This window comes from Drosophila pseudoobscura, chromosome 4 (assembly GCF_009870125.1).
Source record: "Drosophila pseudoobscura strain MV-25-SWS-2005 chromosome 4, UCI_Dpse_MV25, whole genome shotgun sequence".
NCBI classification, from domain to species: domain Eukaryota; kingdom Metazoa; phylum Arthropoda; class Insecta; order Diptera; family Drosophilidae; genus Drosophila; species Drosophila pseudoobscura.
This window is the reverse complement of record NC_046681.1, coordinates 13,666,491-13,688,432: the sequence shown is the minus strand read 5'-3', so window position 1 is coordinate 13,688,432 and position 21,942 is coordinate 13,666,491. Positions and strand designations below refer to the sequence as shown.

The window sequence follows — 21,942 nt, the reverse complement described above, 5'->3', positions numbered from 1 at the left end:
CGCGGTACATGCTACAGCTACCCACAAAGTCAATTTCCATTTCCATGAGTATTGATTTATATGCGCGTGGGGGGAGGTATTTTCCCTATAATTTCATAAATTAGCCCGACTCGCTAGCGGCCTCATCCAGTAGGAGTACAGCGAAATGCAATTTCTTTGATGTCTGGCAGGGAATTATGTATGTATGAAGAGGGGCCAGGAGTCTGACCGAAAAGTTAACACATGCTTGCGTAATTCCTCTTAATTATCTTTATGATTTTGACATAGTTTGACAGTTGGATAGATAGATGCCTAAGTCTCGCTATGGTCTCCGAGGATTCAGATTCTATCCCTCACTCTATAGATATACATATACATCTGTGTGTTATGAGGGTGGCTGTGGCCAAGGCCAAGGATGTAGAGATTAGAATCACGTTTTATACGATTCACCAAAAAAAAAAAAAAACATACCGAAACCAAAAACCAAGCCGGACACGTCTGTGCCAAAAAAAAAACATTGTAAAGCTTTTATCAGTCCACATTATCATTAGTCGCGTTTACTGTCATAAAATCTACATATGTACACAATGATACGGTATAGATATATATATATATATCTACAGATAGATGTGCGTTATATTTGAAAGGCAATAAGGATTTCCTACGTACGCAACTGGCATTTCCCCCATTTTTTTGACGAAGAGAGTTGTTGATGAACGTGTGTGTTTATATGACAAAGTGGGGGATTGGGGAATGTGGAATACTTGGGATAGGTCGCAGAATATTCCTTACCGCTGGCGAAAGCTCAAATAAGTATGGATATGAAGGAAATTGTATTAATTTTATACTTCATGATGAGACAGACACTTCCAAAAGGCACACTTAAACAAATTTGGAACATGGAAATGAAAGGGCATTACTCAAATACGTATTGTATCCAAATATTCATATGTTTCTTGCATGTTAATTTATCCAAACTTTTGGCTCTTTTCAGATAATTCTATTAAGGAACCATGAAAGGAAAACCCGGATTTATCAACTCTAGAATAGAACGGATTAAGTGTTGCCTATAAAAACAACAGACTCACACGTGCAGCAAACCCAAGTGTTTAAAAAATTGTTACAAATTCAGCAAAAATCGCGAATTGCCTTATTATTTTTTTTTGTAATTTTGTTTATGTGAAGCTAAGTTAGGTGGAAAATATTGAAAGCAATGTCTTACAGAGGGTGGCTACGACGGCCTCAACAGAAATCGTTAAATGTCGCGTAAAGCGGAAAAGAAAATGACAAGAGCATGGTATGTATTTTAAAGATAAATTTCCATACTTTTCAAAATGATATCATATTTTCTCGTTATGGATTTTGCAGAACAAGAAAAGTATGTCAAAGCGATCACCGTGCATTCTCGAGTTTATCTGGTGAGTAGTACATATTATAATTTGTATTAAAACTTTGAAAATAACATTTAACAGTCTCTGATGGAAATATATCAATTATATATCAGTTCATACGGTCATACCCACGCTAGAATATGCATACCTTTTCAATTAAATCCAACAGAATGGGCGTAACCTTTTGTTATCCATGATTTCTATCAGCCATATCATGATTTCATCATCATGATATTTACGTACGTAACGCATTGATCTGCGTATTCATAACAGTTGAATAATTTGGGGATAGTAATATTTTATATATAGTAATCTCCAGTGCTTAGTCATGGAATGGAGTCCACGAATGTGGCATAATACCAATTACTTGATAATGCCCTGCAAGAATTAATAAGCATTCAGAGGGGGATTTATATTGGATTTGGCGACTGACAGCTGCCACGGGCAACTAATTGAAAATAATCTGATGCTGATTAGTGCGATACTGATAGCATGATCGATGGATCCCAGATTCGATAATTGTGCGTAATTGATGATTAATAAACAGATTGGATAGAAGGGAAAAGCACCTCACAATTATGACCACAAATTGCCACGTGTTGCGTATACGTACATTTGTAGTCTGCCGGATCCGCAATGATTGCGCACAATCCCCAAACCCGCAAAATCATACATATTTTGGGGGCAGGGGGCTGTGTGGGAGCTCCTCGGCTCCGTGCGTCGGTCCCTGGCAATCGGCTCTCCCCACCTGAAACCGAAACCGTTGAAATCTTTCGTATCCTCGGCTGGCCATCGGCTTGCCACTCGCCCCGTATAAATCGCTGGCTCCTTGGGCTGCCGATTCCACTCACGTTTCACACTCAAAGCGGTGCAGTCACCCAGCAGCCAAAGCAGCAGAGCACCCGCAGAGCAGAGCACTGATGGTTAATGTAAACCCTATTTAAATTTGGAAAATTCTGAGAGTGTTTGGCTCAGCTTTCGAACAAAGTTTCCGTGTATATTCCAGTGAAGTTTCTAAAATAACAAATAAATTAACAAACTGATATTTGTGTGAAAGGAATTAAAAAAAATACGCTTTTGTCTGTGCATTTTCGTGAAAAAGGTGAGTTTTATGAAATATTAATGTTTAATGATAATAATATAGTTAAGATCAAATAGAAGAAAACACTTTTTTTTTAATATTAATTCTATTTCGAAATCTTCGAAAAATACTTCTACTTTGCACATTTTTTAAACAATTTATAACATATTTCTGAACTTACAAATATTTCTTACGTCCTTCAGTACTCAATTTATTTTAAATCATAGAGCTTATACCTTTTTTTTAACGTATTAAATTTATAAATTTGTTTCTTTTTATATTCAAAATGTTTTGCGATAATTATGTCCTTTTTGTTCTGAAAAAGCCGTCGGCTAAATTTTTTTTTTGGTGTTCTTTTAATAAATATTTAAAAATTGTATTTAAGATATTATATTAGCCGTCGGAAAACTTATCTTTAGCTATGATTTCTTCAGAATTTCTAGGGATTAATACATTTCTGATGTTATTTATAATATGGTTCTATATTGTTTATTGTACTCCGATTTTCTTTTCACATTCAATCCTTAAGTGCTACACAATATTTCCCTCAAATATCTTTATTAAATTCTTTTAATAATGATATTCATTCCAAATTAATTAAATGATGTATTCTGTTCTCTTTTTTTTTTGAGCTTAGTCAAAAGTGTCCCCAAATTTATGATTTTCTAATAAACCAAATGCAAAAGTGTATCCCAAAATCTTTTTCTAGGTCTATTGTTGACCTTTTTGTTGCATATTCCTACCGTTTCATCTTCTACTTAATTATGTTTTTATGGCTCAAAATTTCATATGTTTATAAATCTGTAAATATCTCGTCTTTGGCCTTTTGGAAATGGCTTCTTAGCCCCGGCCTAAGCCGTAAAGTCAACATGGAAACCCCCAGTCCGCCATTGTTTCCATGAGGTCCTTCTCGATGATGTGTGTTGAGCCCGGGACATTTGTTGCTTCGCCTCCGTTCTTGTGCTTTTGGCTTTTGGCCTAGGCGACCTTTTTATTCCTTGTTGTATCTGGGAAATCTTTATTTTATGTTGCAAAATTGAAGTCGACCCTGCGCTGGTCTTATTACCAAGTAAGTCCTTTTGGATTATCGCAATCATTTAAAGCTTTATGCGGCCCTCATATTGGATCGTCCTTGTAGTTTTGGTAGTTTTTGTGGGAGGCTTTGAGAGTTTTCCTACTGAAATTGCCCGAGACTTTGGCTTTAGCTTCTTAAAGTGCTTGGCTTAAATATGTGGAGGAAGTTCACGACTTAAATATGTGGAGGATGCTCTTAGGCTTAAATATGTACAGGATTTCTTCTTGGCTTAATAATATGTAGAGGAAGTTCTCGGACTAAACATATACATATTCGAAGCGCTTGGCTGAAACATAATGAGAAAGCTTTTTAGCTTATTGAGGAAGATCTTCGTTTAAAAATGTAGTAGAAGTTCTCGGCGTAAAATCAAGAGGAAGTTCTGGGCTGAAATATGTGTGTGGGAAATTATTTTCATAAATATTTTCCGCAACCGTTTGGCTTAAACATTTTCAAGCAATGGCAATTAAACTCCCCCCCGCATCAAAGATCAACCGTATTTGGCCTGGAATTACTCATCTGTTCAGTGATTCGAATCACTGAGTCCTGTACTGGTATTTTCTCCGCAAAACTTTACTTTAAATTCAATGGAATGGTATGTTTTGCGAAACAATTATGTTTCCGGCTTTAGTCGCAAATTTCCATTTATAACAAATGAGCAATTAATTTTCGTTTTATTGAAGAATAAACGGCAGTGAAATCCGCATGTAGATCAAATTAAAATTATAGAAAAACAAAATAATTGAAAAGTGATGAAAATTAAAAATGGTTTTAAAAGTGCGAAGCGCGAAAGCCGCTTAACTGTGGAATAAGAGAAGAAAAGTGATTTTAAAAGAGGAGTCGAACAGGAGAGGAAATCCTTTTAATCCTTTTCTTTTCCTCACTTTTTTTATAAAGCTTTAAATGGAATTCGTTACGCGACTGGGATTCAAAAACAAAACTATGAAATAGGATGATTAAAAGAAATATTTTTATATAAATATTCTATAGATTTGTCAGGTTTTACTCCTCCGAAAAGATGGCAATATGTGTCCAAAATAAGCTCAAGACTCCACCCTCCATTCTCTTCTAAGAAATACAATCTTTTGCACAAATATTCTTGAATAAATACAGCACTCAAAAGTATTTATTTCCACCATAATATCTTTCATAAGCGTCTCTTAAGCCAAGAGGATTTCCCTTAAGCAACAAATACTATTTTGCAATTACATTTTCAATCAATAAATTTCACACTCCGCCCCACTGTTTTGGCCACACAATTCGAATTCCTACACATTTTGGCCATTTTATATTACCACATTTGTTTGGGGCAAACTGTGGGAGCAGGCAGAAACGAGACCTGAAAACCGAAAACCGAGAGAGAACTTGTGGCTCAGGTGCACAAAATGTCGGATGACAGGCGTTGAAAACTACTTAATTTAAGAGTCCACCCTTGGGTTATTTATTTAAATGCTTTGAACAGAAACCACAATGTTTTCTTTAAATTTACCAAAGAAAAATACGTGAACAGACAGCAGAAAGCACTGTAAGAAGGCAGTTGATTTGGGTGCCAGTAGTACTTCCTTTCATAAGCTTTTTTTTAATGGTCTTTCCTGGTTTTCCCCAGCATCCAAATGCGCTTTTTTTGAATGGTCTTTCTTGGTTTTCTCTGGGTCGAAGTGGAATGATGTGGAAACTTTTTCATACACAATTAATTCAAGTGGGAAGCGCGAAGGTGTACCTGAACCTTAACGTGGGCATCAATTAAAAAATTATTAGACAAAAGTCTTCAACAAGGCAGAAAATTCAGCACTTGAGTGCGCTGAAAAAACCTCGAAATTCCTGCCTAAAACGCAGTAAAAATCGTCACTTGATGGTGGCTAAAAGCAGAAAATTTCACCACTTGAGCGTGGCTAATCCTCCAGCAAAAAAGGGCTTAAACTGAACACCCAAAATGGTCTAGAAAACTTTCGAATAAAATTGTTCTTAACAAGCACTCCCCCGGTTGTCCGTTCTTCTAATTAAATTTGCATATTTTTATTAATTAAATTGTTTTGCCAGTGTTGTTTGCCAGAAGCTACAGAGAACTTTAGCCCCTCCGTAACACACACACATATGCATGCTAATCATCGTGGCAGAGCTGGGGGAATCCCCGGCACAAAATTACCATGCTCCCGGCGGAAGCTAAGCAAACACCCAGAGCACAATGGCATAACATTCCTTTTTCTGATGCCTGCCACGCTTTCGACTTCAATGGGTCCTCCGTGGTCTCCACATCAATGTGGGTCTCGTCTCCTCCGTGGACTCCCTTTGATGGGTTCTTCATGGACTGGAGCCCGTTCCATAAATTCAAAAATACTCCTCAGATAGACACCATTTCGGGGATTATTTCCCCATTTATTGCAGTCTTATGGCACGGGGCGAATGCTGATCATAATAATGCCAGTTTTTACGGTGTACAATGTAATTGGGTGCACGATTCTCCAGTCAGATATGTTTATGCCTTCAATTAGGCCTTTGAATTGGAAACTGCATAAAAAGTTACCCGAGTTTCGGGTTAAATTGACTGCAATTTTAGTGTGGGAAAAATCATTAAAAGTTTGCCTGAAAAAAGAGCTATAAATCATCATAGATATGGCTTATACGAGCAGACTCTTTGGTTAATTGGGGGTATTAAAAAGAGATTATGGTGCGGCTTTTGATGAACTTTAAGCCGGATCTGAGGTTTTTAATATTATATATTTTTAAATTGGAATTTTTGAACAAATTTTTTTTTGTTCTTTTCTGTTGGTTTTTTAGGTAACATTTTTTCGCTAGAACTTTTGGTACATTCTCTTCATTTTAGTGCATTTTTGAGCTCATGATCCTGCTCCTCTCAGGGTAATATTTATTTTCATTTGATTCATATTTTTCATATGTGCCCTGCAGGAAAGATATAAATTTGTTGCTGATAAATGTTAACCTCTTGGCATACATTTTCACTCTCCATTTGCATTACCCATCCCCCACCTCATATACCCACCTTTGATGGTATTTGCTCCTTAGCGTAACCGTGCCAAATATTTATTCACATTTAAAAAGTATTTTATGTTGCATTTTCCTATAAGCATTCTCGGGTGCTGATGCTGCCACGCCATACCATTCCTCTTCTGTGATAAGACATGCATCCATCCGTCTCTTCCCCCCACCGCACTTTCTCTCCACACAGACTCCCCCCAGATATGCCCTGGTGTTATGGCTTTTATGTGTGCCCGGTCCTCCTTCCAGAGTGTTTGCTTAAACTCTCCATCGACTCTCCCCGACTCTCTTCCCCGCATGTTTGCTCCGTTGCTGAATTGTTTGTATGACAAAGTTTGCTTTTTTGTAATAAATTCGCTTTAAAAAATGTTTGAACATTTATGACCGGCATTTAAATTAAATACTCTTCACGCTTCTCAGCTCGAAGCGAAAAGAAACTGAAGTCGAATGCTCAAAATGTGGCTTAGAGAAAATTCTTTGCACAGATGAGCACTTATTTGGCGCTTAGAAATGTTCACTTCGAAAATGGAAAGGAATATTAAAATAAAAAGAAAATGATATGAAAAGTACCTCCGTGATACCTCTGTTCTCCGATTAAACTTCCACTCAAGAAGAGTCTTCAACTGTGGGTTAAGCAAAATCGAAATCCATAAACCATAAGGAGTATGCTCCCCCTGGGGCCTCCTCTTGTGTACTTTTCCAGTTCAATGAGCCTGCCGAGTGTTTCCAAAAGCACAATTCATATCCTTTGGCAGGCTATGAACCATTTGAACAGCAAAAACCTTATTTAAACCAAACCAACAGGCAATTAAAGGCGGGATAACTATTCCAACAGGCAACACTCAATTGCAAAATACATACGTATAACTCGTTCAAACGAGTGCCAGTGCTCTGCTCTGGAAAGACTTCTGCAGTTCAAAGCTTTGTGATATCGAGGAGCAACATTTACATTTTGCAAACAGAAACAGAAATTCAATGCAAACTGAATGGGAGGAGGGGGGCGAGAACTTTGTGGCAACAATGCTCATAAAACATAAGCAAGCAAACCAACAAGCGTCATTCCAACTGCCAGTTTATCAGGCAACAAATAGAGGACTCGAATGCTAGGGAGGAGGAAGAGAGGGCTTAGGGACCTGACAATGCAATCAAGCGAAAGTGAAAGAGCAGCCCACAGCCACTGTATTGACATCGATACGTATACGTATACATATGTTGACAACTGGCGCACATGATGACGGGAGATTGGGGTTTGCAACTTGTGTGTGTGTGTGTGTGTGTTATAGTGGCTTGTACAAAAATTCCTTTAACAAAGTATTTAGCAAAACTTTTGCCACAAGTTTCTTTATTTTTTTTCAAAGGCACAGCACACATGAGTTTCTCTCTTTATATTTTGGAAAAAATGCAAACGTACAGACAATTTTCTTGGTTTTTTTCCAAAAGTAAGCAAATGCATATCCAATTTGACCTCTTCCCTCTCTTTGGATTTTCCCCAAAGCATAGTTTGCGGTCTTTGTTTCATTTGAATATTTTCCCACTTTTTGTGACGCACTTTGCCTCTGCCGCGTTACGTGGCACTGATGTGTGTGGGGAAACTTTACAAAAGTGCAAAAGTATTTTCCAATTTCTTATTCCTTGCTTAGTTCATCGTTTTCCTAAGGATTCCTTTCGTTACACGAGCCACATATTGCATTTGCAGATCACTATATGCGGTGCTCCCGAAAGCAGGCAACAGTTTTTGCCCTTTGTCGTTGCCCCTGGAAGTAGGCAACGCTCTTTTGCAATATTTTTATTTGTGCGGGAAGTGAAAAATAAGAGAGAAAAATATATTACAAATTATGTTATGTTGTAAATTAGTTAATAAACAATTGAATAGTAGTCTTGAAAAGTCTTGATAGCAGTCTACAAATGAAAATTTTAGGGAACGAATGAAATTCCAAGCAGATATGCCACAAAAATATACAAAATTATGAGCACCATTCCAGCTAAATACATATAAATTCAATAAAATATACCCCAAAAAAGTCGTGAATGTGTCTGAGTATCTATAATTTATTTCAAACATTTGCCTAACCAAACTTCGAGAGCAGAGACCTCTTTTTCCAAAGAAAACTCATCAAAGAATCACATAAAAGTCCCAAATGGTGGCAAACAAAAGGCGGAAATCAAAAAAGAAACTGAAACGAAAGCAACAATGCCAAATCACCTGAGGCCAATTCAGAAATTCCCTAGATTTGAATGCGAAATACAGAGCAAAAAGCTAAAGCATTCGGGCTAACACCAAATTCCCATTAGGTCTAAACCTGTTGCCCGAACAATTTGTGGCTTGTTCTGTTAACCATAAAACCAAATGGCCGACAGAAACTTCACCAGCTTCAACCCCGCTCGAGTAGAGTGCAATTATTTTAATCTGTTGCCGACATTTTTGGCATAATTTTTCATCAATTTTAAAGATTCAGGCCACGAAGCAGGACAAGATGTAACAACAAAAATAAAAGAATTCCTTGGGCCGCAATGAATTTTTAAGTAAATGTAAAGAGTGGCCCAGGTAGTGCCTTTGCCTCTGCCTCTGCCACATCCACAGCCACATCCTCATCCTTATCCTCATCCAAGTCTTGGGAAATGGGCAGAGCAGGGCTCGCTCGCGTGGCAATTCCCTGGAGGATGTTGTGTTGCCTCCTGTGGCGGGTTGTGGCGGGGCAAAGCTTTTAGCCTCCGAAAGTTAAATGTTCCGCCTCGCCTCACCTGTCTCCTGTGCTCACCTTTTCCACCTCATTGTCTTTACATGTGGCACCTTGCCCTGCCCCGACCCAACAACCGACTGCCGACTGCCGCCTGCCGCCTGCCTCTCTGGTCGGGTCAACAATTTGTTCATTGTTGCTGGCATCCAAGAAACGCTCGGGTTATCCACAACATGAACAGGCTGGCGATGAGCATGACAACGATGGTGACTCTGCCTCCTCGTAAAGAGTATAAAGAAAACTTCGTGACGAAGTTTTTCTCCCACGAGGAAGTGCAGAAACTTTTCTTTGACATTTTTTTTTTTTTAATGGTACATAACCATTAAGCGTTAGATAGTTATAATTAGCTAATGTCTTGTGACGTGACCTTTTAGTAGCAGTTATTAAATGTGTTTGATAATTGAAATTTTGGGTTTTGGGACTTTTGGGTTAGGCTTTTAATTCGTTCATAGAATCGGTGTGCCATTCTTAACTTAAGTTTTTTTTGTCGTAAATATTCTTAATTTATTTCCCTTTAAAATTCTTATACATTTTATTCCATAAACCTTTTTTAACCTTAACCTTGAACCTCCCTTGTGTTATCTGGCATTTGCCTTGCAGAACCAAAAGGTTTTCTGACCCTTGTCAAGCCTTAATCAATCGTTTTATTCGTTGTCTTTCTAGCCCTTACCTAGCCTACAAAAGAACCTTAAAGAACCTTATCTATTCCTACATATTCCAACCTCATTTTCTTTGATTTCTTTCTGACAAGTCCGATGATTACATATTTTCGATATAAAATAGAAATAAAATCTAAATATTAGAAGAATAGACCAATCGTCTCTCAAACAATAAGTGTCAAGGCACCATTACGTGTTATTATAACTTAATTTTCAAGTTAATCATATCTTATCTTCGAAAGATTATTGCCTTTGATTGATGGACATAAATTGTTTGCTTTGAAAGATATTTTATTTGCTGCTTCAAATTGTCAGATTTCTATACTGTTGATTTCCCATTGATTTATAGTTGATTTCTCTAATCGATTGGCATTTGGGTTATCACTAAAAGATTGGACACTTACGACCGGGCGAACCTTTCATTGGAATTTAGGTGTTCGAAAAAGACTTGAGTGGGATTTTCCCAATCAAAGTAGCAGAAGGCGATGCCTAAAGATGGTTTGGTCAGTTTGTGGACATTTAGCCAGCTTGTTAGCTCTCTATCTCGCTCTAGTACGCAGTGGCTTAGTCCACTAATCAGTTAAGATGCCACAGAGATGCCAGCAAATACACATCCCAAATCACGGGAGGCAAATCAAGGCTGGGAGAAAATGTCTGCCAGGACAAATCCAAATCAATCTTGTGGTTGTTTGCTTAATTTGACAAACGGAATACATATAATTTGATGAATATCTAAAATGGCAGGGCAGCTGGCAACACACACAGCGGGTTGTACGACCTCTCCAATCCCAATCCCAACAACGACTTTGTCACTAATTCAATAAGCATCCAATTATAACGGGCCAAGAGGAATTTTCCTCTGCTTCCTTTCCGACTTCCTGATGTGATAGCCATCTCCATCCTCCCCTCCTCCATCCAATCATCGTACACGCAATTTTCATTTGGGTATATGAAAATTTAATGTACTGGCTGTACTGTGGTTCCATAATTTTCCATAATTATTTTGTTGACATTTCAGAGGACCATCTTTAAGAATTTATGATCTTTAAGCAATCCTTAAACACTGAGAGAAAAGACGATTTCAATGAAATAAATGGGAAGCGGTATTTAGAGAATAGAAACTATCCTTCCCTCAACGCCATCAGCCTTCCACAAGGACCAACATAACAGGGCAACAAAATGAAAGCACGTGCAACATATATATACATATGTATTTGTGATTGTTTGGTAGGCAAAGGAGTCATTCCTGGAGCCAACGTGTAGCCCTGGCATTGGGATTGAATGACCCAAATTCAATTTCAACTATGACCCACTCGTGTGAACCGCCCGCCCCCCACAGGACTACCACTTCCACCCCCTCTTCCACTCCCACGGCGGCAATCATAAGTACGTTTTCAGTTACCAACACAGCGGGGCCACCGGTGCGGTGCGACAGCCGACAAAAGCCAAGGGGCCAGAGAGGTCCGGTCCTGAGTGGGCCAGAAGGAGGTGGTGTCTCGTTGTTGGACACCATAATCAACGCAATGCAATTTCAATGTCTGACTCTCGTGTTTCACTTTAGTCCTGGCTGCAGCCCCCAGTCTCCAAGGCAGATCTCTCTTCCCATCCCAGTTCTCTGGCCCAATCCCAGACCATTTCGTCAAGGTGGGATTTTCGGTCTGTGTGTGCGTGAGTGTGTGGCGCCCAGAGGTATGCGAATAAGCAAGGATCTCATTAGACAAATGTATTTGCTGACTAAGCAGCAGTTGATTTGGGTTAAACCATGGCCAAAAGCTGACTTCCAACACTTTGGCTAAACGCTTTGCCAATTCCAGTCGAAGCGATTTGAATATGCCCCCAAGGTTGTTGATGAATTCGAATTTCATTTGGAGCAGAAGGATACTAATACCCTAATACCCGATTAGACTGTGATACTTTGATTCCTGGAACATCTGCTTGAAGTTGAGCTGCGTATTGAGGGTTTGTTGATTCGAAGAAGCCACAGAAGGATGTGAAAAGAAAGGTGTCCCGAGGCTTTTGTATTTTATAAAGAAAAAGGGAATGTCAATGTGTATAAATATATATGGTTAACTAAAGTCAGACAAGAAAGACTTGGATAGGAACTATTTCAGAGACTTTTATAGATTGTTTTGGTGCGCTTAAAGTGAGCTCTGCAGTTTCTTATTTACTCTGCGTCCTTCATTCAATTAAAAGACATTCGCCTGTTGCATTTCCTCAGGAACTCTTTAGTCTTTAGTTTATTTGTCACCATCCTAAGGCCTAACGGCTTCTTGACTGTCTTCAAAGGTCATTGATAGAGTGCTTCCTCTTCTGCAGTGTCACCAAAGGTCACTGAGAAAGCTTGCTTTTGCCATGGCTCATCTCTCCCTGCTAAATGCCCATTTCATACTTGAAGCGATATATTAGTCGATTAAATCGCCTGACACTTGGCTGACTTCCACGCGGAGTGCATAAAATGCATCACGTCAGTGCATCGCGCTCGGCGGGGCCATGAGCAAGCTGCGAAAATGCAATCAGCGGAAGGAAACCCGATGCCAGGATGAACAGGAAGACAACTAATTCCGATTGTCAGTCAACTGTGAAGCTTTCAGGAACGGGAATGTCATCTATAAATTGCTCACTGACCGAAAAAAAAACCACAACAAACAAACAAATTTATTCAGGGATATTCAGGGCTTATCAAATATTTATTTGGTTAATTTTTATTTGCATCTCGTGGGCTAAGCCTTTGGGCCATTCGGACAGCAAAAAGGGAGAACAAATAATAATACAAAATAAATCGAAAATTCATATGGGTGTGTGTGTGCACTCACACATGGATGATTCGTTGTTCGATTAGTTGGATGGACCAGCTGCCCCGGGAGGAGCTACTACCAACCACCAACTGGCCATGCACTCCAATCCACTCCGCACTGGAGGCCATAAATCAAAAATGATTGATAAACGGTTTGCAGCTGGAGTGTCTGAGAGCAGATGGGACAACCATCCGTATGGCATTTGTCCTGTGATGCTGGCCCGCCGCCTAATAATTGCCACACGAAATGTGACCGCAGAAACAGTAATCATACGCACTGTGTGCCAGTGGACACACCGAATGGTAACCGAAATTGCCCAACGTTGCGTGAAATCCGTTGATTACTTTATTTGTCCCCAAAAGTGTGCAATGTACTCACGCGTTTGTGGATTCCTTCATTCCTTGTGGTCGTCCTTTTTTCTGTGGGAGTGCGGTCAGCACTCGGGCGATAAGCGGATGGCCAGGACACTCGCAGTGCGCCTCCTGCCCCCTTCGAAATCAACCTGTGGCTTAACCACCCAACGCAAACCGCAAAAAACCCACCCAGAGAGTTCCACATTTCTCCTCATTTTCTCTGGCAATCATCACACATTGATCGCCATTGTCCTTCGTCCTTCTTTGGGTTGGTTCTACCAATTGAAGTAACATTGTGTTTGATTTTAAATCTGATTTCAATAAGGACTTAAGGACTTCAAGTTGAGGAACCTGCATTTGCGCTGCTTCTATCTGCCCCAGCCAGTGTACTTTTATGGCCGAGTGGATTCGTAAAATGGATAAAGTGAATCGCTTGATTGGAATGGAATTTCTTGCGTACAGAGAAGGTGGAATGGAATTCCTCTAAAGTGGCTAAAAGCAATTAGGCAGCCTCACCCAAATGGAATGGTTAGGTTTTTTCTTTTGGAGTTTTCTTGTAAAGGTACTAAAAATATTTATTTCAGTTTTTGGGATGACAAAAATGTGAGCAAAAGGTACCTAAGTATTTGCCATTGGCAACTTATCTGTTTAAGGGATACCTTAAAATGGTTCTTCTTTCGGAGAGGTTCTTCAACATTTTTTGGATACTCAATATCTACAATAAAACGAGGAGACCGCAACTCTACATTTATACCCGATACCTAGTCAGTATGGCTCTCCTCTGGCAGACGCCGCGGTCCATCGGGACCGGGCCAGTGGCGTCATCCCATATTTGGCCATGCGTTGGGCCGCTGTCAGCCCGATCCCACCATCTCCTCTGCCTCTTGTCCATCCTCCTCTCAGAGAGTGGATGCCCATCCTCTCTGGAAGCGCTTAGCCATTTCGCCGCATTCGAATATCCGCGGTATCCGGTCTGATCCTCGCCTTGTCCGCCCGGCCGTCAGCCGAGTTCAGTCTGTGAGAACCTTGGTTGCTCACACGACCTTCTGACAGCTTTACGATAATGAAGGCCTTAAGTTTTCTTATCAGCTGTAAACATTTTTTTATCACTGGTAAAGCCCTAAAATAGTGTGTCATGACGAACATATTTTTTTACCATAGTAGAATATTTAATTATCACAAATATTTACTACTCCTGCAATTAATTTTGACTCGAAAGTCAAAACAAAGTCCAATCATTTGGAAGGGATTCAAATCTTAAGAATGAATTGCATTATCTAATAGATAGGCAAAATACCACCTCATATTCACACCTGAACTGATAAGCGCCCTCTAAATAGGATTACAATTATCGGTAGATAAAGTATCTCATATATATTTATACCCGATACACAATATGAGTATAGGGGTATATTAGATTTGTGGTGAGAATGGATGTTTGTAACGTCCAGAAGGAATCGTTTCTTGATTACCATCAATAGCCGAATCGATTGAGCCCTGTCCATCCCTATGAACGCCTAGTGCTCAGGGACTATAAGAGCTAGAGCAACGACATTTTGTATTCAGACTTCTGTGATATGTCTCTATTACAAGAATATTTCAAAACTTCGCCCCGCCCACCTCCGCCCCCACAAAGAGCGAAGATCTGTGGCATCCACAAATTCAAAGATGACTATCTTCTAGAGTGCAAAGACTAAAACAGATCGTATAATTATTATAGCCAGAATCAAGAAAACAATTTCATTCTCTCTCGCTCTGTCTCTCTCTAACACACAGGTTTCATGGTCGACTTTGCCAATTGCAAAATGTGAGTTCAAGGATCTCAGAGACTATATGAGCTAGAGCAACCAAATTTGGTATCCACACTCTTGTGATATCGCACCTTGGCAGGTTTGTCGTTAAACCCCCTTCCGCCTCCGCAAAGGATGAAAACCTGGAGCATCCACAAATCTAAGAGACTATTAAGGCTAGAGTAACCAAATTTGGCATCGACACTCCTGTTAGATCTCACTATAAAACGTATATCTCAAAATTTCGTTACACCCTCTCCCGCCCCCACAAAGGACGAAAATCTGTGGCATCCACAATATCCACAATTTTTGTTGTGTCGTTAATAGTAGCGGCGTCTGCCGGAGGAGAGCCATACTGTCTAAGTATCGGTTATAAATGTAGAGTTGCGGTCTCCGCAGCAACTCAAAACGTTCCCCCTCGTTCGAACTTATTTTCAAGTGGTTCGGCGGCTTCCCTGGAATTATACCAATCTTATCGAAATGGAAATTTGTGTCTGTGATTGATTGCCAATGGGCTATAAATTAGATGTGGGCCCGTCCATTGGCAGTTAGTCGAACTCCAGTAGACTACAAAGAACAAAGAAAGATGATGATCAAGTCCCTCGCTTTGATCGCGGTGCTGGTGGCAGTGGCCAGTGCCGAGCTGCACCGCGTGCCCGTCCTCAAGGAGCAGAACTTCGTGAAGACGCGCCAGAATGTCCTGGCCGAGAAGTCGTACCTGCGCACCAAGTACCAGCTGCCCCAGCCCCGTGATATCAACGAGGAAACCCTCTCCAACTCGATGAACATGGCCTACTATGGTGCTATCACCATCGGTACTCCAGCCCAGAGCTTCAAGGTGCTGTTCGATTCAGGCTCATCCAACCTGTGGGTTCCATCGAACACCTGCCAGAGCGACGCGTGCCTGACCCACAACCAGTACGACTCCAGTGCCAGCACCACCTATGTGGCCAATGGCGAATCCTTCTCCATCCAGTACGGCACTGGCAGCCTCACCGGCTACCTCTCCGAGGACACCGTCGACGTGAACGGACTGAAGGTCACTAGCCAGACCTTTGCCGAGTCGACCAACGAACCGGGCACGAACTTCAATAATGCCAACTTCGATGGTATCCTGGGTATGGCCTACGAGTCTCTGGCCGTCGATGGCGTGGCTCCCGTATTCAACAACATGGTCTCCGAAGGCCTGGTAGATCAGTCCGTGTTCTCCTTCTATCTAGCCCGCGCCGGCTCCTCCAGCGATGGCGGTGAGCTGATCTTCGGCGGCTCCGACTCCTCCCTGTACACCGGCGCCCTCACCTATGTGCCCATCTCCGAGCAAGGATACTGGCAGTTCACCATGGCCAGCGCCTCCTCCGATGGAAACTCCTTGTGCGCCGATTGTCAGGCCATCGCCGACACTGGCACCTCTCTCATTGTGGCTCCCTATAATGCCTACATCACACTCACCGACATCCTGAATGTCGATGATGATGGTTATGTGGACTGCTCCACTGTCAGCTCCCTGCCCGATGTGACCTTCAACATTGGCGGTACTGACTTCACCCTGACCCCTGCCTCCTACATCATCCAGTCGGACAGCACCTGCATGTCCGCCTTCGAGTACATGGGCACTGATTTCTGGATCTTGGGCGATGTCTTCATTGGCCAGTACTACACCGAATTCGATTTGGGCAACAACCGCATTGGCTTTGCCCCAGTTGCCTAAACATCAGCGGTCCAGCGAATCAATAAAGAAACGATTTTGAATATCTGAAGCATTCTGTGAAGAAATGTCTGCAAAGTGCGCACTTCTGAAGGCTGGCTACAATCTGTGGTTACAGTCTTATCTGTGATTACATATTCTTAATGAATTTTGAGGTTTGAAATGTTTAAAGGCTTCGAAACATTGTAGATGATAGGGCAGTTCTTCTAGGTGGGAATTTTAGCTACTTAAAGCCACTTAGTCTTTGATGAGCAGAAATGATAGTGTTCCTTCTGCTCAAGCTCTCAATGGAACTTATAGGCACTTAAAGCGAGGTGCGATGCTTATCCATGGCCACGACAAATGTTTACCCTGAATGATGGAAATGATCCAAATGAATTCCGACCATGCGATGAGAGGTGAGACCCGTCAGAAGTCAACAGCAGTCAACAGACTCTCAGTGAGAGTCAATTCATTTGTCCAGCCTGTTGCGTGGGCAATGATGTGTGTCCGGGACGGGACGGAGCTGTCCCCCAAGTTGTCCCCGAGCTGTCAGGACTGTCAAAGGCAAGCGAAGGCTGCCCCAACGATGATATCACAAACTTTTGCAACAGTAAACATAACAGCGGCAACGACATTTAGGAGCAGGCAGAACAGGGAAAGGGCCTCCGACTGGGGCTTGGATGACAGGAAGTGGAAGTGGAAGTGCAGTTGAGCAATGCGAAAAAAGAGCAGAGACAACAGTTCATATTGCTCCTGTTAGCAAGGAGCCGACGCAAATGACTTTCTGGCAGTCAGTGTGGGAAAACGGGGGCAGCAGAGGGAATGGAGCGAGCTCCCCAACTGTAGGAGAGGGTGGAATGGAGCTCCCTTTTGCTGTAAGACTAGTTCTCATTGGATAGAGTCGAATGTGAATGGCAGTGGGGGCCGGAGTGGCTCGTCGACTGGGTGTGGATTGTGTGTCTGTGGGTTGATGTCTGCGTCGCCTGCTTCGTTGAGCAGTTAATGAATCACTTAATGGAAAACCTGGTCTACTGTCTCACTTCCGTTTCGTGTCGTTTCCCCAGCAATCGATTTTTAATTGTCTCTGATTATGTTTACCCAAGTACTCCGACTAGGTCTAAGTCGCTTAGCTTTAAATTCATTGTATATGTGTAACGTAACCCCAAGTCTTGTTTATTTTTAGATCTGGCAGGAGAGACAGCCGTACAATGATGACAAACAGATTCGCTTGCTTTGCTGTGGCCCTTCTGGCCGTGTGTCTGCTGGCCATCTCGAGCACCGAGGCAGCTCCAATGCCCAGGTAGTTGTAGATTATCCTTGCATCGCATACTAGACCCACACTCGGGCGACATGAACTAATTAATTTCTGGCACTTGGCACTTTGGCTGTGTGAAAAAACCATCTCAAAAAATTGTGTTATTAAAATATTTGCCCAAAAGCAATTACCCGAAGTTTGTTCCAGACACTGTTTGCTGTGCATTTCGGTTTTGGGAAATGGAAATTCTGGGAAGGACCTTCCCTCCACATATGAGCAAATGAAGGACCCAGCCTTCTCACTTTCCTCGTCTTGTCAGCGTCTTTTGCACATTTAAAGTCCTCACACGAGAGCAATTTTCAATTAACTAAATGTAAACGTTGACAGAAAAAAATTGTTCGCCACAAATTGTAAGCAATGCTTAGACACACACACACAGACACACACATTCTCGTGGCAGAAGGAATCCTTCCCACCCAATTGATGAGAGTGAAAAGATTATGATTCCCAGAAACTCAATTTCCTCTTAAGATGGGGCAGAACGAACTATCAAAAATTCATTGAAGACTAATTAGTAATTTCTTGAATAGAAATAATTGGGTTTCCATGCAAATGAACGACGGAACGTTCAGCAAATGTCAAATTTAACAGAGCCAAAGTAATTAGATATCCTGTTGACCCGGCGAATTATTTATACACACACACACACACACAGAAACCCCGACAGAAACAAAGAAAAACTCTGTCTAATTTTCCATTCGACTGACTCCCAAATAGCCAGAGCAATGGAGGAGGAGGCTACGGCGGCGGCGCTGGCTACAACGAACTGGAGGAGGTGCCCGATGACCTGCTGATGGAGCTGATGACTCGCTTTGGACGCACCATCATACGGGCCCGCAACGACCTGGAGAAGTAAGCAGGCGACAGGCGTGCAACCACAGATATATATATATCAGATCATATCTGTCTCCATCTTTGATTTTAGTTCGAAGAGAACTGTGGACTTCGGCTTGGCTCGAGGATATTCGGGCACCCAGGAGGCAAAGCATCGCATGGGTCTGGCTGCGGCCAATTTTGCCGGCGGCCCTGGACGAAGGCGGCGCTCTGAGACTGATGTCTAAATCTCTATACGAGTACATCTGAGTAACCCAATCCTCTGAACATAAGTGGACGAGTTTCCCCAATTTTTAAGTTCACAATTTTCCATCATTCTTCAAGACTTCATCTTCATCTTCGGATTTTGTTTGTTTTGCTTTTTGTTTGTTATGCATTGTACATACATAAAAATATATATTTATTGTGGATCGTGCAGTATTACTGAATAATATTAATTAATATTTACAAGATATCGGAATCTACATATATATACATATTAACACCAGAACAACCAAATAAAAACGTTAAACTGTTGCTCCAAAAATCAAAAACTCAATTTTATAAGCGATTTATTCTCGCGTTGCTCTCTATAATACTCTCTTCCTCTCTCTATACTCTCAGACTCGTCTAAAGAAATTACAAAAAAAGTAAAAAAAAAATATATATATATTTAACAAAAAGAAATACATAAAGTAAATAACTCAAGAAGTATATATGTATTCGCGCAAAAAATCTTTAATTAGGTATGTCTTACATAACCGCATAACCACACGAAAAAAATGAAACGCACACGAAAACATTTGAAACCCTTTTTGGCCCCCAGCCCCCAAGAAATTATGTTTATTTACGCAGAGATCCGATCCGACCCCCGAAAACATAAGAGGTTCTGGAACGGTTAACATGATCATTTGTGAATCGGTTAAATCGGGCCTGCAGGCGAATTTTAAATGTATTGTAAATATAACAACAAAAACAAAACACGCGTACAACTATTGCGATATATAAAAAGGTATATATATACAAAAAAAATCTCTACTTGCATATATTGTATTGTATCAACTATTGTGTCTATGGAAAAATGCTGCATACATAAAAGAAAACGTGAGTCGGGACACGATTAAATAAAGTCTTACATTTAGAGAAACTCCGAAATATTTCAAAGATCTTTGATTTCGAAGGAGGGACGTCCAAGTATCAGCCTGCAATTATTACTTGAACTATAATTAACCCTATTCAATAATCATCATTTAATGTTTGATTTGATACGAATTTACTTCATACCATTTTCCACCCCATACCACACTTTCACCTGACTCACCCAAGTGCTTCATCCATCTAATTTCAAGAGCTCATAGCAATTTATCCATTTGGGGGAGCAGAGCAGCAAATGCATTACAAATCGCTTACACAAACACTCAACGACGGAGTGGAGCTGAAAGTGCAATTGAATTTATTTATTTGCTGGGGAATTAGATGCCCCTGATTTATGCACGGAGTGTGTGTACGTTGAACAGACAGATAAGTGGTCCTCGGAGGTGCAATAAATGGCACAGCATGTTGTAAACGATGGGTCCGTCTCTAAGCCAATAATTACACGTGGATTTGCAGATAGGGAAAAATGAGTATCGGATCATTTAATGAAACAAGAAAGAGATTAAAGCGAGCGTATAGAAAAACGAAATAGGAATTGCATTTGAATTTAAATTCGAATTCAAAAGTTTAACCGGTATAGTATTAGCTAACGATCACAGATCCATAGCTAGTATTGGCTAGCAATCACACATCAATACCGATATTCGATAATTGATTTACTTTGCGAGCATTGTCGCCATAGCCGCAGGCGGTCACATTGAGGAACTTCTTTATCTTTTAAACAAATACTAAAATTCTACAAATTCAGTGGAATTTCCAACTGGTCATTGCTGAAAGACCTTTAATAAATGGTTGATTGACCTAGATCAGTTTTTTCCGCCTTATTTGTGTACCCGATACTCAAAAAGAGTATGGGAGTATATTATATTTGTAACGCCCAGACCGAATCGTTTCCGACTCCAGAAAGTATACATATACATATATTCTTGACCAGCGTCGATAGCCGAGTTTGACTCTAAGAAATTTCTTATCCAGTCTCTTTGGAGCAATACTGACTGGGTGTCGGGTATAAATGTAGAGTCGCGGCAGTAGCTGCGACTCACAACGCTCCCATTCGTTTGTGTAAATTACAGTCAATATTGATAATCGTTTGATCAATAAAGAATGTTTGCCATCGTTATCACCTGCATAAATGAAGAGGAAACAGTACATTTGATAAGATTTTTAATACCTAATACTGTCGAACGTCTATAATTGTGCGAATGTGCATAGTAAATAATATAAAGATTCAATTCTGAGCCGCTCCCGCCCTGCAGCATCGGAGTAGTTCCCCTATAACCGATCCATCCCATTGCCGTCCATATCGTCGCTCTAGTGCTAAATCTTTCAGACTCTGTCCATGCATGCCGCGGGCCACATTCTCTCTATATCTGCGACGCTTATGTCGATCAGATTGCCGCTCCCCTATGTTTCTGTGTGATACATCTCCAAGATCTTCCCATCCTGATTTTTCTTTGAATTCTTTCAGTTCATCGCGCAGCCATTGGTTTTGAATTTCCAAAATATCGTCCTGCAATATGATGGAGGTTAATATCATAGTTTCTTTAAGTGTACGTTTCACGTACATCGTCCATCTCACTGATAATATCGTAGGCTGCATCCAGCTCTGCTTGGAGTTGGGCTAAATCCTCCTTTAGGTGCAGTACCTCATCAGATCGTGGCTCCATTGCACCCATTTTTTTCTACCCTGCTTTCCCGTCGATGTCCGTTAGAGGTAATTTCTGAATTGCTTGCGAAGTCAATCAAAGTATTGTGTGGGTAAGGAGCCTGTCTCTCTTTCTGCTTAGGCAAATACAGATATGTTATCAGTATTTAACGGAGGGATAACGAGTCGTGGCCGTACTTCAAAGGAGCTTTTTGCAAATATCGATTCAAATATCGCGGGCTGACCACATGAGTGGTCATACAATATACTGTATGGTTAGTGGCTGAAGTAACAGTATATACTGTATGGTTAGTAGTAACAGACACCCGATATGTTATCAATAGTTTAAGGAGAGACTACGAGGCGTTACCATATCGATTCGAATATGCGACTAAATATACGTTATCTTTTGAAATTTAACTTTTAAGTTCTGGATGCGTTATTAATTGATAGATCCCACAGAATTTAATAT

The 21,942-nt window shown here is 40.8% G+C and overlaps 3 protein-coding genes across 4 annotated transcripts; 2 read left to right on the top strand and 1 right to left on the bottom strand.

Annotated features, from left to right (window-relative positions):
* The first annotated feature begins 1,376 nt into the window (after positions 1 to 1,376).
* Positions 1,377 to 19,825, top strand: Dh31 (diuretic hormone class 2). 2 transcript variants are annotated; one of them, XM_033380616.1, is made up of 4 exons: positions 1,377 to 1,397; positions 17,726 to 17,845; positions 18,575 to 18,709; positions 18,783 to 19,825. In XM_033380616.1, exons 2-4 carry the CDS (start codon positions 17,751 to 17,753, stop codon positions 18,916 to 18,918), a joined length of 366 nt encoding a protein of 121 aa, XP_033236507.1. In that variant the 5' UTR covers positions 1,377 to 1,397; positions 17,726 to 17,750; the 3' UTR covers positions 18,919 to 19,825. The 2 variants fall into 2 exon arrangements, with proteins under 2 accessions (XP_033236507.1, XP_015035321.1); XM_015179835.2 differs by lacking the exon at positions 1,377 to 1,397 and adding an exon at positions 2,193 to 2,472.
* Positions 15,398 to 16,612, top strand: Bace (beta-site APP-cleaving enzyme). Its single transcript, XM_002132225.3, has one exon. The coding sequence runs from the start codon at positions 15,442 to 15,444 to the stop codon at positions 16,561 to 16,563; it is 1,122 nt and encodes a 373-aa protein (XP_002132261.3). The 5' UTR covers positions 15,398 to 15,441; the 3' UTR covers positions 16,564 to 16,612.
* Positions 19,826 to 20,972: 1,147 nt separating the features above from the next.
* On the bottom strand, positions 20,973 to 21,835 carry LOC26534324 (uncharacterized). The gene is made up of 2 exons (XM_015179837.2): positions 21,391 to 21,835; positions 20,973 to 21,335 (listed from the first exon to the last, which is right to left on the bottom strand). Exons 1-2 carry the CDS (start codon positions 21,499 to 21,501, stop codon positions 21,054 to 21,056), a joined length of 393 nt encoding a protein of 130 aa, XP_015035323.2. The 5' UTR covers positions 21,502 to 21,835; the 3' UTR covers positions 20,973 to 21,053.
* Positions 21,836 to 21,942: the final 107 nt, after the last annotated feature.

What these genes read in the sequence shown, in the direction of transcription:
- Bace (XM_002132225.3), top strand. Translation starts at nt 15,442, where the DNA reads ATGATGATCAAGTCCCTCGCTTTGATCGCGGTGCTGGTGGCAGTGGCC.
- Dh31 (XM_033380616.1), top strand. Translation starts at nt 17,751, where the DNA reads ATGATGACAAACAGATTCGCTTGCTTTGCTGTGGCCCTTCTGGCCGTG. An exon ending in GCAGCTCCAATGCCCAGGTA is followed by an intron (nt 17,846 to 18,574) that starts GTTGTAGATTAT and finishes ACTCCCAAATAG; the next exon opens with CCAGAGCAATGGAGGAGGAG. An exon ending in GCCCGCAACGACCTGGAGAA is followed by an intron (nt 18,710 to 18,782) that starts GTAAGCAGGCGA and finishes CTTTGATTTTAG; the next exon opens with TTCGAAGAGAACTGTGGACT.
- LOC26534324 (XM_015179837.2), bottom strand. Translation starts at nt 21,501, where the DNA reads ATGGGTGCAATGGAGCCACGATCTGATGAGGTACTGCACCTAAAGGAG. An exon ending in TTATCAGTGAGATGGACGAT is followed by an intron (nt 21,336 to 21,390) that starts GTACGTGAAACG and finishes ATCATATTGCAG; the next exon opens with GACGATATTTTGGAAATTCA.